The 19,620-nt window shown below is 42.0% G+C and overlaps 1 protein-coding gene across 6 annotated transcripts in view; it reads right to left on the minus strand.

Annotated features, from left to right (window-relative positions):
• Positions 1-19,620, minus strand: part of LOC308325684 (ATP-dependent 6-phosphofructokinase, platelet type-like) — a 48,018-nt gene that overhangs the window by 3,872 nt on the left and 24,526 nt on the right. For 3 of the 6 annotated variants that reach the window (XM_080778291.1, XM_080778290.1, XM_080778294.1), the window contains 7 exons: positions 18,866-18,930; positions 17,625-17,694; positions 15,173-15,319; positions 12,845-12,915; positions 11,095-11,182; positions 8,075-8,227; positions 4,199-4,363 (listed from right to left, as the gene is read on the minus strand). In XM_080778291.1, the coding sequence (XP_080634417.1) occupies positions 4,199-4,363; positions 8,075-8,227; positions 11,095-11,182; positions 12,845-12,915; positions 15,173-15,319; positions 17,625-17,694; positions 18,866-18,930 (759 nt within the window). Of the gene's footprint in view, positions 1-4,198; positions 4,364-5,734; positions 5,888-8,074; positions 8,228-11,094; positions 11,183-12,844; positions 12,916-15,172; positions 15,320-17,624; positions 17,695-18,865; positions 18,931-19,620 lie in introns of all 6 variants that reach the window. The other 3 variants (XM_080778293.1, XM_080778292.1, XM_080778295.1) reach the window with 2 other exon arrangements.

The raw sequence follows: 19,620 nt of genomic DNA on the forward strand, positions 1-19,620 counted from the left end.
CAAACCACTAAATCCATCTCAGATAAGATTCTATTAGAAACCTTCTCATGCAACTTCCATGACATTTGTGTCAATCATGGAAGGAAGTGGTTCTGTGAGTTATTAATACCTCCATCACACATGCTGCTGTGATGTAGGACTAGGTCACCTGCTCACTCCAAGACTATACACTGTATACTATACTATACACACTATATACTATACACTGACAGTCAATGGCTGAATGGCACCTATTGGTCATTGTTCAGTTATTCAGTTAATGATCTTATATTTGCAGAAACAGACTTCAATGTAATGCACATTAATCATCAACATGTACCGTAAATCCTCAAATAGTGATCCGGGCTTGTATTTGTTTCAACTGTAGCAGGTACCAGGATTTTATAGGAAGAAAACATAGAAGGCCTATATTTCTAATTTTCAAACAGATCACAATTGATGAAACCACATTTTGTGTGAGTTTGAACCCAGTAATATGTACTCTGTTCATTTATTGAATCCAAGTACTGTATGAAATATTAAACATGGTCACTCACTGCTAATTTCCATGCAGAACCTCTGAGGGTGCACACGCCGCTCTCTGACCTGTCCGGAAGGACCTCCCTTCCTGGATACCAGACGGTACCAGTCCCCCTGCCAACACTCTTCGACACTTTTCCTTTCCGAAGTTTTCCGGACGCAGTTTGCCCGGGGAGCGAGGCACGGAAACGGATTAGGGCACCAACACGTGCGTGCACCTCGCCATTCCGGATTAGTAACAACGCACCGTTCGTTCCAGAGCAATAGCCGAAAAGCGCAGATCTACAAGCTGGGGAAAACACTTTTCTCGCGTTTTTTCCCCCATTAGGTCTTTAATGGTAGTCATTGACTCAGGCATGCTCTGTCTTCCTATTTCTATTGATTGACATGACATGACGTCACAGCCCAGCAGGAAATAAATATCTACTCAAGCCCACAATTAGCAGTTGCTGTTATTAAGTATTAATTTGCTTGATTGTCAAAAGGTAGATCGTGATCTACCCCAGTAGATCACAAAGGCTTTACAGGTAGATCACATGACATGGCCCTAAACAATATATAAAAATTAAAAAGGGAAAAATGGCATACCACTTGAATTAAGGTGAATTCATTGATTGACATCAAATAGGGCAAATGCAATACTTTATTTTCAAGAGTATTGCACACAACGTCAGTAGCATTACAAATTCTATTTTCCCCCTATATTGTCTTATATGTAATGCCAGTGCCGCTATTCCAAAGCCCCTTCAGGTAAATTTTTAAACTATTTTCAGCAATGGGATAATATTTTGGGTGGGTAGATCTGGTTGAGGAGGTCATTTTGAAAGTAGCTCTCAAGTCAAAAACGTGCAGGCATCCTTGATTTAAGAGCTCCGGCTGAGCTCAACAATGGAGAGGGCACTTTTTACTGACAGGGTTTAAGTGCCTGCAGAATACATGTGTGAATAACAACAGTGTACTGTATACCTCACCTGCAGTTCAGGAAGACTGATTATGAACAACAACTGTTTATGTCTCACGTGATGCAGGATGGATGAATAACAACAGTTATAAGTCCCATCTTATATCTTACTAGAATTTCGTGGCCGCTACGCGGCCACTCAATCCCAGAGTTACTTCGCCACGCACTATGGGAAGAAGGAAATAGTTATTTAATGAATCGCATGTTGGTGTGTGTGTGTGTGTGTGGGGGGGGGGCTTACAGGCGTGCATGTGCGTGTGTGTGCGTGCAGGCGTATGTATACATTAGGGCTGTCACGATTCGCCTAGTCCACTCCACGATTCCATTCAAGTTTCGATTTGCAGCTCACGATTCGATTCGATGTTCGATTCGCTATCACGATTGGCCTAGTCCACGATTCAATGCAATTTTCGATTTGAAGCTCACGATTTGCTTCGATGTTCGATTAAATTTTTTCAATCTATTTTTTTAAAACCTTGTTTTTCAGCATTGAGGGCTATATTCATTATAATTTAGGGCAATATCTTGGTTTGTAAAGAAAAACACTTGTTTCCCAATAAGTCACATTTATTTTGTATAAATAACAAATCAGAATGAGAATAATAAAAGGTTTAACAACTTTGGGTTTTATGCCCTAACATTTTTTAAATGTTTCTTTAAGATGAGATGACTTGTAACATTGTTGTTAAGCTCTAAGTAAGTAAAAGAAAGAAGAAAAAAAAAGACAAATAGTATATAGACCCATCTGTTGTTAGTTCAAGTATTAAATACTAATTGAAGTGTTCAATTTCACTTATACACTACCTGGTTATAAATAGCTGCAGTAGGCTACACCATTTTATGCAGTATTGTATACTATTTCTATTTAGTGTACATTTAGTGGATGTGGCTTACATCCGGTCTAAAGCCCACCCACTGTATGCGCTGATTTCCATACACAATCCGTATCCTCCCCTCACCGGATGTTGAATTAACAGTACTAACGGCCATATATTTGACGATCTTTTACACAAAACGATTTTAACGGGCAACGTTTCACATGTATTATTAGTTGTATACATTTTAGGAGTGAAAACATGTGTGACCTGCATGGCATTTTGTAACGTGGTTCTGCAGTTCTGCAACTCTCATTAAATATTGAAAGCCAGCGTTTTCCACCACTGATAGTGGTCGCATGTCTGCAGCTATGCATGCAGACCGCAACTCCGTGCGTTAATTGTTTTGCACGGGGCGAATTAGCTGAGAGCTTTTCTCTATAAGAATATAGTTGGCTGTGTTGTTGTCTTTGTACCATCGTCGTTGGACAGATCGATGTCTTTGTGATGTCTGCTAAGATGCTGGCCCATATTTGACGTGTTGCCTTGTTTTCTTTTCCACACTTATTTCCGTGTATCATCGTCGTCGCTGTCTACAACAGCACTGGCCATGGTGAAACGCAACAGCCGTGTCGTTCTCTCACTTGTCAACTCCTCTCTGTGTGTGTGTGTGTGTGTGTGTGTGTGTGTGTGTGTGTGTGGCACTGCTCCGATCCAGCTGGATTTGCGTCTCTTTTTTTTCTCCATGCATTCGCATGGGCGGAATGGCCCGGCCGCTCGCGGAAGTAAATTGGCTGTGTGGCGAAAATAGGCAAAGTGATCGGTGTAATGCTGCTAACGTTAGCATGTGTGCTATCAGGCAAAAGCTGAGATAGATATGAAAGTACTACTGGGGAAAAGGTCATACAAAACACAACACCTAAATTCGGAATGTTATTGTGACCTATTGAGCACAAACAGACCATCATGATGTGCTTGCTGGACCTATAATTAATTTATTTGCATAAAATGTCCACTGTAAATGAAAAGCAAGATGGCTGCGACAGATTGTGAGCGCGACGGACTACGGAGGCCAGGAGGAACAGAGCTGGTGACGTATGAGGCAGGGTGTTGCCAGGTTAGCGAATTGTAAGCGAGTTGTAGTGTATGTAAGTAGCGTGGTTTAAAGGGCTTGTTGGGCTTGTTTCTGACCGTGTTGGGGCAGCAGTGATTCCGTGTTCCGTGTAGGAATGTTTCATAAAAGTAATATTTAAGACGTAAATAAGACACTTGAACGGCGGAAAAATAGCCTATGTCAGTTCGGGGAGCGTGCCGAATTTATTTTGCATATAGAGATGTGTGGTGAAAGTGTGGTTCGGTCGGAGATAGAGCATGAAGAATGAGTATGGGTACACCTTTTCACTTGTATAGTAGATTATATGTCCCATCTTCAGTTGAGGATACATTTTAAGAATAACCGCAGTGTACATGTATATCCCATCTTCAGTCCAGGATACTCTATAAAGAACAGTGTATGTCTCACTTAATGCAGGATTCATTCATTATTTAACAGCAGTGTATATTTCGACTCTCACCTGCAGTTGTTCAGTATATAGTGTGTAGGTCTCATCTAGTGCAGGATACATTCATGCAAAAAAGTGTACTGAGCATTGGTTCTCAAAGTGGGGTCAGGGAACCGCCATGGTTCCATGAGGGGGTTCCAAATGGACACTTACAGGACCGTGACTCTGTGTTATTGGAGTCCTTGACATGAAAAGGTTTTAGAACCATGGAATAAAGTAACGAAGTCTGAAGTGAAAGACCACGCCACTTGGGGTCAGTACGGATTATATACTGTACTTGGACTTACTGTACTTGACAGTGACTTACCGTCACTGTGATATTACAGTATATTATGTCTCACCTGCAGCTCACGGATGTCAAAGGGTTCTTCATGGATGTAGACGGCGTCGGCCCCTGCAGCCAGACCCCCCACACTGGCCAGGTAGCCACAGTAGCCCCCCATGGTCTCAATGATGAACACACGCCGCTTCGTTCCACTGGCTGACTGCTTAATGCGGTCACAGGTCTGTGCAAGCATGCACGCATACACACACACACACGTGCGCACACGGCACGCAAGCACCCACGCCAAGGGTAGCCAGACATACAGTGCATACATATCCAGGAATATACACATATACAGTGTACATACACACCAAAGTAAACCATAAGAACACAAACAGGGGGAGGGCACGCACACAGCCACACACAGACACACACAGACACACACACACACACACACACACACACACACACACACACTGTCATTAATCAACATAATGATAGATTTTCCCTGGCATGCAAGTGAAAACATTATTTTGTAAAAACACTATATAAAACTGACAGCGTCAAAACATGCCTGCTATCTTTTACATGCTACATGCAGACCTGGGTCCAATAAACGATTCATATAATTATTTGCCTTTGTGTTAAGAGTCTGGGAGACCAGCTGGGTGGGGTTTGGCACATTAATTATTTTTAATGAATATTGAAATATTGAAACATTCAAATGCTCAATTGTCTATCGGAAAACAAAATGTTTCGTTTTATTTAACAACATTTTCCTGCATTTGGTACCACAATGAGACAACATGTCATTGACAATGTACCCATTCCAAGAACCGGAAGCTCGCTAACCGTTGTGAGCTTGTAGAGCACCTATTTTAAGAGATTTGGTGGCAGAGTGAAAAAAGGACCCACAAGTTTACCCATGAGACATAAGGCTTTCACAAAGAGTCCAAAACACCTAACCAGAGAAATATTATAGCAACTACACTACACATTCTATAGTATTGCAGGTATAGAATGTGCAATCAACCTTTACATTGCAACAGTTGAGCTTGTTGGTGTAGTCTCCTGTGGCAGCCAAGAGTCAGTGATTGTTGACAGTCAATATGTGGCCACCATAACACCAACATACTTACTTTTCTAACTATCTCTGTATACTGTATGTAAATAATATATACTGTTGTGTAGCTTCATTTTTTCTTTTTACTCTAACCTTGCTTTTTGTTCTTGTTCTTGTTGTTTCCATAATCATTCGTTTTTTAAAGTAAAGCAACTAGCTAGACTAATTTAAAGATAAATGTATTACTTTCTATTGATCTAAACAAAGTAATGTAGGATCAAGAGTAGTAGCGCACAATGGACCTCTTGAAGACAGTTGCTGGCCGCAAAGTGAACTGAGATCAATCAAAGTGTAGAAAATAGAGCACTGTAGCTTTGCCAATTTCTATTTAGGCGTTACACAGTCTTTAGTCTGAAGAAGAGTGTGGTCTCCAAACGTCACTCTGTGTAACTCTGAAATAAAGCTTTGGCAAAGGGAACTACAGTGTGAGGCTCTATTTTCTTTTTAAATGTCCAGTACTGTACCGTCTCCATGACGACTATACCTTACCTCCACGATGGCATTGAGTGAGGTGTCAGACCCGATGCAGAGGTCAGTGCCTGGTACATTGTTACTAATGGTGGCAGGCACTATGATCATGGGGACGCAGAACTCCTCATGGTACTTCCGGAGCTCGTAGAGCTGCAGCAGAGACTCAACGGCCTGATTGGGGCCGGGCCATTAACAAGCGGTTAGAACCCACCAGGGGGCGCACTACACAGAGAGCCTTACAGTGCTACAGTATGTTACTGTACTGTGTGGTGGGAGAGGCTACAATGTTAGGCAGGACGTCTAAAGAAGTCTGAAGGGGCTCCCTTGGCTTGTGTCCTTTTGGCCTGCGTTTGGAGCAGACAGGTCTGGAAATCAGGCCTCTCTCTGCTTTTCTGCACCTTTTATAGAAAGTGACTTCAAAATCAATATTGACTGCTGATTGTCTGTCAATGTATGCAAAGCCTGAAGGGGTAAATGCACCATTTACCAAAGCTGTAATGAGTTTCAAGAAGATTAGTAAAGGTGATTGCACACTGGTGTGTTTTTGTTGCTGCGTTTTGCCGAAAGTAGTAGGCCAGTCAGTCTGTGACAAACATCCAACTAGACCCCACTAGACAGCTGCGGAAAACAGATAAAATAGACCCTGGTCTGAAAAAACTTCATACGGACGAAATATTTGGCGGCATTGTGCAAACGTGAATGATATAAAGTGAGGTCGATATTTTTCTTTTACGTCCTCCGAAATTCGCTCCGATATTTGTCAAAAAAACGCACCAGTGTGCAAACACCTTAACTGATCCAAGATTCCCTTGGACAAAACAAGCTAAACTGTACATGTCAGGTCTGTTAGCTACTTTATGGGAGAACAGTACAAACAACAAGCCAGTAATAGTGAGGAAACAGGGAAAGGAAGCCACTGCAGATCATCGAGGGTGCGTTGGGATATAGCATACCGAGTGCACTGTGCAATACAAACTAATATGAGAGTGCGCCTATCCGAACGCACCCTATGACACAGTCCTGTAACAAGTAGAGTGCCTGCTGTGTGGGTGTGACTCTCTCCATGTGATAGAGGGCTTTGGCTTCCCATTGGCCGAGAGGGGACATGAGGGGCGGAGCTGTCAACCTGACCGACGTCTAACGGTGATGAACAGGATGGATCAGGATCACACTAGCGACATTTCCATTTTTGTCCTGGAGCTTGAGTAGCAGTACGCGTCAGGCATGCAGACAATGTTCAGTCAAAACAAGATGCATGCAGGAGGGGCCTTGGTCTGGTTCAAACCAACAATGATATGAGTGACAGTTAGTATTTAAACAGGTTAGTGATGTTCTAATGAATAGTTATGTCACTTAAATAACTTAGAATCTCAAGAAGTTAAATGTTCCGCAATTGATATTCCTCAACAGAGGACCATCCCCGGTCACAGGGTCTTTTTGTCCCATCTGTACCAAATCTAAACTATTTGGATGAATATACAAAAATGGCTTTAATGATGGCTGAAAGGTTAGGTTAGTTTGACTGATGGAATTGCCAAAACAAAAGGTTTTAATAGTAGTAACACCTACCCAACATGCAAACTAGACCCCTTTAGTTTTGAAGAGGAAGTGTGTGGTGTGGTGTTATGTTGTATTGTACCAGACCATGCACCACCAGTCATCTGCTGTTTACCAAACACACACATACGCACGTCGCACGTTGCTGCAGGTCATTCCAAGTCCAGGCCACGGGCTAAACATGCCACAGAACGTCACTGCATGCCTCCAACACTTACCTGGGATACATGCTGAGCTGCTTAGCTTGTCTCCGACATTAACCAGCGAGAACAATCTATGTGTTCTGTACGACGTGTACTTCAATATGAAAACACTAGCATTGTCCATGTGGTGTCTTTTACTACCTGGAGGTTCAGTGTTCAGTGGTTGTAATGCCACGAGTAGCTCCATGATCTTGGACGTGAACTGAATCATCACAAAACAGCTTCAGAACATTTTGTGAAAATGCTGTTGTTTTGGTGAAATCCATGACTAATGACAGTGAAACATGTAATATTATCCTATAAAATCTGCTCATTAGCAGGGCAGCTTGCTCTATTCTAGCTCCTCAGTTTAGAAATTAGTTGAATGACAATTTCCTAATCATAACTGTCCACTGTCCAACTAAACTGAAAACTGTGCACTTAATTGTTCTGCATGGTTAATGTCAGGTGACGAGCACCGATCAGCAAAGCCCCCAGATTTGACCGGATGGGTGGTTTGTGTGCACGCACGCACGCACACACACACACACACACACACACACACACACACACACACAAGCACACACACACGCTAACTACACTCTCCAGCCACACTTACATCAGTAATGGCGTTCAGAGCAGTGTCTGCACCAATGCTGAGGTCTGAACCAGGTATATTGTTGGAGACCGTAGCCGGGACCATAACCATAGGAACACAGAACTCGCTATGTTTGTCCCGCAAGTCGGAAAGCTCCAGCAGTCCAAGGTAGGCCTGCAGTAATGAGGCAGAGCCATGAGGGTTTGTCAGAAGTTATGGGACATGGACAAGGCATGGGAGGGGCTTATATAATCGCTTGAAATACCTGCAATTCTCTAGTTGGGTAAGTAGGAACGACTCTCCCACTGCCTATGTTGGTGATTTATGTTAATGCAGATCCCAGCAATGTACTGGTATTCCAGTGGAAACACAGGTTACATTGGGGGAAACTGGAGGTGTTAAATAGACCGGGGGGCCAGTGGGGGGTAAAGATTGTAAGGGCAGCAGTGACAGGTTGAGGGAGGGGCTTGTATATGGGAGCCTGGGGTGTCCTACAGGTGCTAATATTAACCCATGTATTCACTTTGCATCATGCATAGTTGTTTAACTTGTTTACATGACCAATAGATGAAGGCAAGGCGATAATCAGGAGTCTGAATATAATCCACGAGTCTAATATTTGTGATTTATTAGAATATAAATCCATAAATTATAGGCTATGCAAGTTGGAGAACAGTTACTAGAGAGGAGTAGTGTGTTTTGATCAAGCCCCCAGAACGGCTGGGCAACGTTGAAGCCACCGGCGGTAGTGGTCAAAACTGGAACTGCAGGCCGAGGATAAATTCATGAATGAATTTCGTGACGTAGAGGTACCGCAAGAACAGTGCGAGTGGTACTATCATAGGAGGCAACCAATCATATCAACGCTCGAGGGGTACTACCCGGAAGACTGACGAAGTCTTCCGGGTAGTACCCCTCAAGTGTTGATATGGTGCAAAGTGAATACATTGATTAATAGTAGCACCTGTAGGACACCCCAGGCTCCCATACACAAGCCCCTCCCTCAACCTGTCACTGCTGCCCTTCAAAACACCACTGAGCAACTTCTATTGAAGTTAATAGTGGAGGGTGGGGGGCTGTCACTCCTCATGCACTCTCTAGATATATTATAACTTTTTATACTATGGAACACTGACAGGGTGTGGGAGGGGCGTAGTGGTTGGTGGGGCCATGGGGAGGGAGCCAGGCCTATCACGACGGACGCCGAGACACATGGGAAGCTCCACACAGACAGACAGGGATGGGTCAAACACTGGGAGAGAACCCATGTTATGATTCATGAAACAATCTAGGATTGTGACTAGATTGTATAGTAAATGGAGCTGAATGATATGAATGTGATGAATAAACATGTTCAAATGAAAGTGGTTATACATGTGAAACAACAGTGAAAATGGATGAAAAAGGATTCAAATTCAATACACAATATGATGATACCATATGGCAATGTTTCTCAGTTGGGGCAAGCGGACCCCTATCCGGTCTGTGTAATTCAAGCAGTCCCTGAAATAATGAAAATATAAATATCCCATGGCCTTTAGGCCTACAGATATATCCTATTTGCTCAAATAGTGACTAGTGTGAGCTCGATTCAACCTCAACGACATACGGTAAGAGGCTTTTATTTTAGACAGCCTTGTATTAGAGGTAGATAAATCCATCTCTTTGATAAGTATATTTGTTTATATTTTAGTATAAAGCCTCATTTTGATCCGGTCCTTAAACTCAACATTTCCTGTATCTGTTTCTGGGAACGGATTCAGGATACAGAGAAGCCCTCTAGCATTTCAGTGAAATCTAGCTACAAATACAAATAAGAATAAGTGTATACCACACGTCATATTTTATACAGTCTTATTACAATGAACCGGTTTTCCTTACAATTAGCCTATAATGCAATTCCTGTTTCTGTCTAATTGTTTTTCGGGTAACCCAAAAAGGTTGAGAACCACTGCCATATGTTATAATAATATGAAACAATATTTGTAAACAATTAAAAACTACAGTACTCATACTACTCAATAATAATGGAGATAGTTTGATATCATCTAGCCCTGAAACATGACTGAGTCATGGCGCAACTTCAGCCTGTTTTTCGGGACTGCTTCATTTACAAAGCAAACGTGTACAGAAACGTTCAGATTTCAAATATAAAGTGCTCACCAAAGGTGTCACAGATGTTAGAAATTCACAGTTGCACACCGGGAGCGCACTCGCCTATTAGTTTGTATTGGCAGTGTGGTCAGTGTGCCTATATCGAACACACCCAGTGTATCTGGGTGCAATACACCTCCCAACCGATAGGTGTGCATAGTTGAAACGGCGAAAAAAACGGAGAAACCGGCACTCAGACTAAAATGCTTTTTATTGAACAGCGTGGAATACACGGATGCTAATAGCCGACCCAGCACAATTCTAAAATCCGTGGCACCTTGGGTGAGCACTTTATATTTTAAATCTGAACGTTTATGTATACGTTTGCTTTGTAAATGTAGCAGTACCACCATGGCAAGATATCATCTAGCAGGCTCTGAATCCTCCAGACACATCCCACATCATACTGTAGGTTGTTGTCTTTGACACAAATACACAGGACTGTATTCAGGTCAAATACACAGGGCTGCCCGCAGGTCAAATACACAGGACTGCATTCAGGTCAAATACACAGGGCTGCCCGCAGGTCAAATACACATGTGACATGTTTTGAGCTTATAGGATATTTTCAAAAACATTAATACAAATAAAATAAAAACATACAGTAATTTGATGTTTTTTTAATATTTTTGAAACATTTTAACACCACCCACAAATTGAGGTCCCTGGATGGCACAACATATTCCGTCCGCAGCCAAATACATATTCATTTGGGGGTCCTTGATTTGAAAACGTTTGAGACAGCCATGGAGAACACAGAGCAAACCAGAATCTCCTTATATGTTATGTTATAACATATATTATGCTAATAGTAATTAAATTACATTATGAGCTGCTGGCACTATGCTTAATAATCAACTGCAGCAGGCTGAACTATGTTTACATACCTCAAACCCGCCAATGACGAGCAGAGCATTGATGTTGTATCTCCTCATCTGTTCAGCTATCTTATCCGCATGCTTGGCTGGAAGAGTTCTATGATATGGAAAACAATGTGAACAACAATGACTTTTTTTTTTCCTAATAACTTTTATCCCACGATTTTGTAACCCATTTTTCACCCCTGTGTCAATTATCTAATGTGATCCTGGGCTCTACACACCCTCCGCCAACCTGGGGAGAGCAACGGACTTAAACTCATGCTTCCTTCATGCCTGAGTGTCCAAGTTGCTCCTTTACACCTGACAGGGGGAGTTTCCCTGGTTGGACGTAGCGCGTGGAAAGAACACGTTATTCCAACCAGTTCAGGTTTTTCATTCTGACTTTTACTGACTTCACCCATTTTCAATCTATCTTCATTGCTCCGGGCAAAAAAAGGTTTCTATTAACTTGGTCTTGGATTCCCCATTGATGATGTCACTGGTAGACAGGTTTCTGAACTGTCCAGTTGTTTTGTGCGTTTGGGCCTTTCAGCCACACGTTTGGGCCTTTCAGCCACACGCAAACAGCGTTTTCGGCCACTCAGAGGTTTTTGGAAAAGGATAAATAAGTGAAGATTTTCCAAAATATCCGGATCAGTGGATCTGTGTAGTCATGCGAAACGGAGCTTTTGAGAAACTATGACATCACCGCTCATTAGCGCATATCATTTTTTTCTATAATTAGGTGAGAAATGCAGCTTGCGCCTGCATGGAAACTACACGGATATCTATCCGATTGTTTATGTTTAACAACTTTAACAACTTTAAAATGTATGTTGCATCAACTGCAGTATGTCACCAGCGAGCAAAGGCTCTGCTCTGGTCTGCTGCATCCAATAGGCCTAATAAATAATATCAGCCATTTGCAGAGTGCGAAGCTTGAACAATAGGTTAATTGCGGACTGTGTTCAATGTGTTTCTGCGTTTGTGTGTGGACACAGATATCTCTGTCATATGGGCAGGGATATTTCTTAAAATAGAGGATGAAAATATCATGAAAATATCAGTTTTGCAAAAGATCCATATGTATAGCCCAGGCCTGAGACACAGTGATTGTCACAGTGCAAAGGCAGGAGTTTTAGGACCCAAATGCAGACCGATAGGCACAGGCAGAGTACTTCAATTCAAGGTTTTCGTTCCAAAAAAACAACACGAGGAAGTTAATCATGCATAGACGAGGAGCAAAACACTTCTGAACTAGCAAGTAGCGAGTAAATATAACAGGAATAACAGGACACAGGTGAACACAACTGACAATCAACACTGGGATAGGCTGGGGAACTCAGAGGACACAGGTGGAAACACTGACAATTCACAAGACAGGTTAGACAATGCAGGCAAAGTCAAACAGTAACTATAGGCAGACAGGAAACACTAGTAACAATACTACAAAATAAGAGTATACAGGTGTAGGGCAAAACTAAACTGCAACTAAGAAACAGGAAAACAAAATAGGACTACTGCAAAATCACAGGAAAACAAATAGTAAACTAAAGTAAAACACTACCCAACTAAAACACAAGAAGACAGAACATGTCACAGAAATGGTATGCCACATTTTAATGAGCATTAGCAAGGACCATATATGAAGATAAGTTGAAAATGGGTGAAGTCGTCCTTTAAGTTGATTAACTTTATTTACAAAAAGTACATATTTATAAATAATAATAATAATAATGTACACCAGAGTTAGAAGAGTGATTGGGTCACACCATACCTCTTTGTTCCAAGCAGGGAGCCCCCCAGACCGGTCCAGCCACCTACATCTCCCCACTTCATCTGCTTAATCTGTTGGGACAGAAAAACATCCAGAATAATAGAACAGCGCACATCCTCCGATCTTAGTGCTGAGCCAAACTGTTAAACTAACAGATATCACGAAGAAAAGTAAAGGCTCGCAACTCACTTTTGGAATCCTCCAAGTATTTATTCACAATCACAGCAGGCAGGACATACAACGTTTCAACTGGTATTGGTCTTTTTCAAGTAGAAAAACATCGAAACAACCCAAACAGTACTGCATTGAGACAGTTGTTCAATATATGTATCACTTTCCATTTTACACAACAGACAACCTTTGTGCAGTGTGTGTGTGTGTGTGTGTGTGTGTGTGTGTGTGTGTGTGTGTGTGCGTGCATGAGATAGAGGAGAGATAAGGGCAGAGAGAAAACAAGACAGAAAGAGATAAAAATAGAGAGTGTGGTAGCGTGGCCGAGCGGTCTAAGGCGCTGGATTAAGGCTCCAGTCTCTTCGGAGGCGTGGGTTCAAATCCCACCGCTGCCAATCTTTATGTTTAACACTTGACTTTACTTAAAGGTTGTGAACTTGTGTCTAATGCATTATATTTGCATTCATAATGCATTATAATACACTTATAAGGCATTATCTGTTATTTATAATTACTTGATATAAATGTAATTATGCATAACAACCTATACCAAGGTTTATGAAGTGCCTGTCATAATGCATTATAAGCTCTGTGGAACTATAACTACCATAACTAAGTTATGAAGTCTGTTTGTTGTTAGGCATAATTATAAACATTTATAACAAGGTTTATGAAGCCTTATAAGCTCATTATAAATGTGACTATAATGTATTATAGACCCAATATTTAACACACACACACACACACACACACACACACACACACACACACACACACACACACACACACACACACACACACACACACACACACAATCAAGTTGGCCTCAAGTTCATCGTGATCTTTGGCCATTGTTTGCTACAAAGCAAACAATGCTTTGTAGCAATTCTACAAAGCAAACAATGAGCGTGAGCATAGCATGGTTTGCCCAAACGTGGCGTTTCTTCACAGGGAGATGTGGAAACACTGACCTGTCCTCTACACAGCTTTATGCTGTGAGTAACATGCTGCTGTGCATTGTTCTGAGTGAAAGGATTGCACACAACACAACATGACTGTGGGGTATATTTAAGGCACGAGGTTTGATCGTGCTTTGCACTTGAGCTCTGTATCAACGAGTATCAGAATAGAATGACCAGGGGCTCCAGGCGCCCGGCCTTCTAGCGGTCAGAAGATCACGATCACACAGCGTCACAGAGCTTTATCGGTCGCACTTTGCAAGCCAGGCAGCGGGCCCATTCAAAGCATTACAACAGCCCTAGTGGGCTCATCATTTTAATGATCAATTAATCGCTTGTATTACTTGGATATTAATAAATAATAAAGCCTTGGAAAAAAAATACATTTGAACTTAAAGGTTGTACGTATGGAACCAACGTAGAACCTTTAAGTTCAAATGTATAATTTTTTTTCAAGGCTTTATTATTTATTATATTATTAATTTATTTTTATTTATTTGACAGGGACAACGCTCATTAATCAACATGTCAGTTTTCACATCAATGTAAATGGGCCAGAGTTAGCCAAAGCTAAATTTCATCTGTAGTCCCTGGGCAGGCTCTTAAAAAGTAAATGATAAAAGAAAGACAGAGTGTTGGGCGCCTGCACACAACACCATGCGTTGATGCCATGTGTGCATATGTGCAGGCACCCATCACTACGTCAATACAAAACACAGTACAACAGATAAAAGAAAGTCAAAGTGTAGGGCGCCTGCACACAACACCATGCGTTGATGCCATGTGTGCATATGTGCAGGCACCCATCACTACGTCAATACAAAACACAGTACAACAGATAAAAGAAAGTCAAAGTGTAGGGCGCCTGCACACAACACCATGCGTTGATGCCATGTGTGCATATGTGCAGGCACCCATCACCACGTCCATACAAAAACATACAATCGTATGCGTTTTGTCAATTATTTGGGGGACCACTTGCAATATCCTTATGGCCCACCTGAGGCCCCGGCCGACAGGCTGAGAATCACTGCACTAGCCTAAAGGGTCATCCGCCAACTGTGTGTGAACCCATTCGGCACCATAACCGCACGGTGAAGAACGATAACTGTTGCCATCTCTCAGTAGGAGTGCATGAGAGATGGCACCCATCTTGTGAAATGCATTACTTAGCCTGCTGTAGGTGTGAGTCTCCTACCTGTCCCTTGTAGAAGCCCTCAAAGCCGTCGTTGACAGCGAACATCTTGTGTCCCTCGGTGATGCCCACCCTAACGGCAGAACGCACGGCAGCGTTCATGCCCGCTGCCGGGGCGCCCACGTTCAGGACAGCCACGTTAAAAGAGCTCTGAGAAAACACGGAGACACTGTCACAAAATACACCAATAATTGTGCGAGTGTGTGTGTGTGTGTGTGTGTGTGTGTGTGTGTATATACTGTATATTTTTTTATTATGTTTTATCCCACAATTTTGTAACCCATTTTTTCACTCGGTGTCAATTATCTAATGTAATCCTGGGCACTACACTTCCTCTGCCAACCTGGGGGGACTGCCCTCATGCTCCCTTCTATGCATGAGGAGTCCAAGCTGCTTCTTTTCACCTGACAGGCGGGAGTTTCCCCGGCCGGACGTAGCATGTGGAAGCAACACGTTATTCCAACCAGTTCCTTTCCCCTCCATCAGGCGCCCCGGCTGGCCAGGGGGAGGTAGTTTAGAGACCAGGATTACGGCATGTTTTTGTGAGGGTACCTACCCTAGGGGACACAGGGAAAACATTCAAACTCCACACAGAAAGGCCCTTTCGCCAACCCCGCGTCGGGTATGGGCACTGATGACGTGGAGGAGAGAACACGCCCCCAGTGCCCAGTGTCCCCAGCGGGAATCGAACCCAGGACCTTCTAGCTGTGAGGCAACAGCACTACCGACTATAGGCCTATATATATCTTGAGTATGCAGATTAGCAGGCAGCCATACAGCTAAATACATTTCATACATACATTCAATGACTAGCAGAGCTATTCAAACGTTTGCATTAGGGCTCAATCTTACATTCAGCGTTACAGAATGAGAATGTATGATATTGACATTATTTATGTATGATATTATGCAACTTTCTGAGGCAATGGAGAAGAGAAACGTTGCACTAGCAGGAACTGGGGGAACAGTAAAGAATAAATAACATATTTGTTATTTTCCCCTGTAAAAAAAAAAACATTCTGTTGCCCATAACTGCTGGCAATGCTTATCATTCCCTGATAACGACTGGATGTTGGGTGAGAGCAGAGCACAGTGACATGCACAGATTCCCTTGCGACTCTGCAAGCAGTAGGCCACATGCTGATATGGCTTCACATGCTGCAGTGCACATACACTGCAGCTGCCTTTAAATAATCACATTGAACTTTCAATAATTTGATTTCCATCTAGAAACATCTCTCTCTCTCTCTCTACTCTACTTTGTCATAAAATATAATTAATATTATTTGTGTATTTTTATTCATGACATTCTCCATGGCCAAAACATACCCTTTTAACTTTTAGATAATACAGTAGGTGGTGATTCTAAAGTTGGAACAAAATGTGATGTGTTGAAGGCACTATAAACTAGACAACAAAACTAGTGGCATGATAACAAGCAGGCATCACTGTAGCAGGAGTGCCATCCGCTTCATGCTTCTATGCTCAGCCTCTGGAAATTGACCATGAGAGGTACAAGAAATTAATTAATGTTATCGTTTTGTGGCACCATTACCATATAGGAATTATATTGTTTTAATATGGGTATGTGGACTAATGGCCATTTACTTAGCCATTATATTGTCTGGGACATTGTTTGACATGTTTGTCACAGCTGTTGAAAAGTGATGGTGGATTCACAGAAAACAAAACAGATACTGAACAGATGTTTTCAGCCACAGCGATGTTCACATACTAACATACATGACTTCATCGCTCAACTCCTCCTCTCCCACAGGACAGAAACAGCTACAAAAAACACTCTGTTAGTGTCACAAAAAAGACCTCAGCCACAGCAACATCGTCACCCACAATGCACCTGACCAGTACCTTATCCTAATGCAACAAATCTCAGAAACGCTGGTGGGAAAACACACAACATTAGGAAGGTGAGCATGGTGATCATTATTGGCTTTTAGTTCATGTACTGTCATCTGTATTAATATGAGAAGAATCAACTACATTATTACTATTACTATTTTATAAAGTAAATTGTGTCCTATCATGTGCCACTACAACACAGAAGTCAGGGGTGCATACTTAGTTTAGACTAGTCATTGGTTAGACATGGGTTAAGGTTAGGTTCAGGTGTGCTGCCCCGTGGGAGGTTAGGTTTAGGGTGAGGGTTTGAGATAGGTTGTAGTTGTAGGACTAACCAATGACTAGTCTAAACCAAAAACTGTCTAAATAAGTACTGCACCCGAAGTCAGATTATATATGTTTGTCTAGAATGAAAATCAGCATAGTCTACTGTAAGATTTGTTTACATTTTATCAAATACAAATGGAACCACATTTGGTTCCATTTGTATATTTACAATGAGGTTTTCCCCGTGTAGGCTGTGTCCATGGCAGATGATTGGCTACCAATGGTCTCAGGTGTGAGTGAAGTATTGTAGATGCATTATGATTCTTACCACAGGGAGTTCAGATTCAGGTCTTCGGTAGGAAAGGAGTTTGTAGGTGATCAGGCTGTTTTCAAAACTCCTGTAAATTAAAGATATAAAAACAGAAATTTGGCACCAGACTCCTTTTCTTTTCATCTGAAATCCTTTTAGGCTGCCCATAAACAACCCAAATGATATTGCCAAATCTTTGGAGGGAAAAGTGCTCGCCTGAATCGGTATATATTTCTGTACTGTTTATACTACATGAGGTTTATTACACGGTTTGGTTGAATGCTTGATTCTGATTGGTCAATCGCTGAATTCAGTTGTGTTATTTCTTCATAATGACCAATCAGCTGTATAACAGACCGCTGTCTAATCAAAGCCCCAGAGCACCTGCTACGCTGCTTGGATTTTATGGCGTATCCATCATGACAGCCATGTAAACAAACACACAATGTCATTTAGAACTAAACTTTTGCTCTCAAGATTATTCTTTTTGGAAAACATTTGAAGTGAGAAATAGACGATGCAGTCGAAAATGTATTCTATTTAATCGAAAATGTATCCTATTTGATCAACACTTCCTTGTTTTTCGAGGCGACCGTGTTGCGTTGGGCAGACGGCCAGTGCAACACTGATGGAATACTTTCATTACCGTAAGCAAGAAAATACCTTAATTTTGTTGTTACCTTTGGGTCAATGTAGTAATTTATTTAAAGTAGCCATGTAATAAGCGGAATGTCTGTGGTCATTATTGAGAAATAAAATCCAGACAAGATGATTAAACACAGAGACAAAGTCCAGGTGGTTAAATAAATAGAAATAATATCCAGACAGGATGATTAAACACAGAGACAAAGTCCAGGTCGTTAATCATCCTGAAGGGACCCGTTTATTATGCCTTACATAAAGTCCATACAGATACAATGAAATACATCCTATCCAATCCAAAGGCATATTTTCACAAATATGGTCAGAATCCATGTACCGGTAATCTAATTTAAAGATTTGATGCCTATTAATAAAAGGTATAAAGTGTAGTAGTAAAGTGCTTATTACTTGTAGGGGATGTAGCTCAGTGGTAGAGCGCATGCTTTGCATGTATGAGGCCCCGGGTTCAATCCCCGGCATCTCCACTAATCAATCTTTTGAGCAGCTGAGTGGATAGAGAGGCCTTCTGGGAATAGGAAGGTCGGCTCACCCGATCTATGTGTCGCAATGAATGTACCTGAGCAAGACACTTGATCCTTATTATACAAACATAGTACCTGCCCCGCAGCTTCACTGCTTCATCAAAGTTCTTCTCATCCATGGCCTTCTGCACCTCTTGAGTCTAATGGCCAAACGGAAGATAAAGAATTATTCACACTTTAAAACCATGATAAGACCTACAAGCTCACAATGTGGGGCATAACAGCGTGACATGAGCTTGTAAATATGTTGTTGTAGGACGAGGTGGCCGAGTGGTTAAGGCGATGGACTGCTAATCCATTGTGCTCTGCACGCGTGGGTTCGAATCCCATCCTCGTCGACAAACATTTGTTTGCTTAGGAAACAATAGTTACCACTTTTGAGCACTGGCAAACGTGGGTAGCTCTCCACCGCACCGACGGCGGCAAGGGTAAGTGATGCCAAAAATCTGCTGTTGAATGTGTGTGTCATGTGTCCGGTCAGGTTTTAAGTTATAGTGACGCGTCGAAAGCCGACTGAGCAAGCTTAGACTTATATGTGGTTGGACAGGTTAGTGGAGAGGAGATTTTTTTTGGTTGGCTGCTAGGGGCCCTTTCTAAAATGCAGTACTCTGAGCACAGCGCATATCCATGGTAAATATTACTACAGATGCATGTGTGCTCAAAATGCAGACACAGTATTGGACTGTGCGTGCATGTGGCTCGTCTCATTCAAACAGCTGTCAGCTGTCATATTTTTGTCTTTGATAAGCTTATCTGGCAATTGCTGATAAATACACAACTTTTTGACACAAGGAATTAACAGTCACACTTTTGTGGATTACAGTAACATT

This window comes from Protomyctophum bolini (genome assembly GCF_963924005.1).
Source record: "Protomyctophum bolini genome assembly, chromosome: 12".
NCBI classification, from domain to species: Eukaryota; Metazoa; Chordata; class Actinopteri; order Myctophiformes; family Myctophidae; genus Protomyctophum; species Protomyctophum bolini.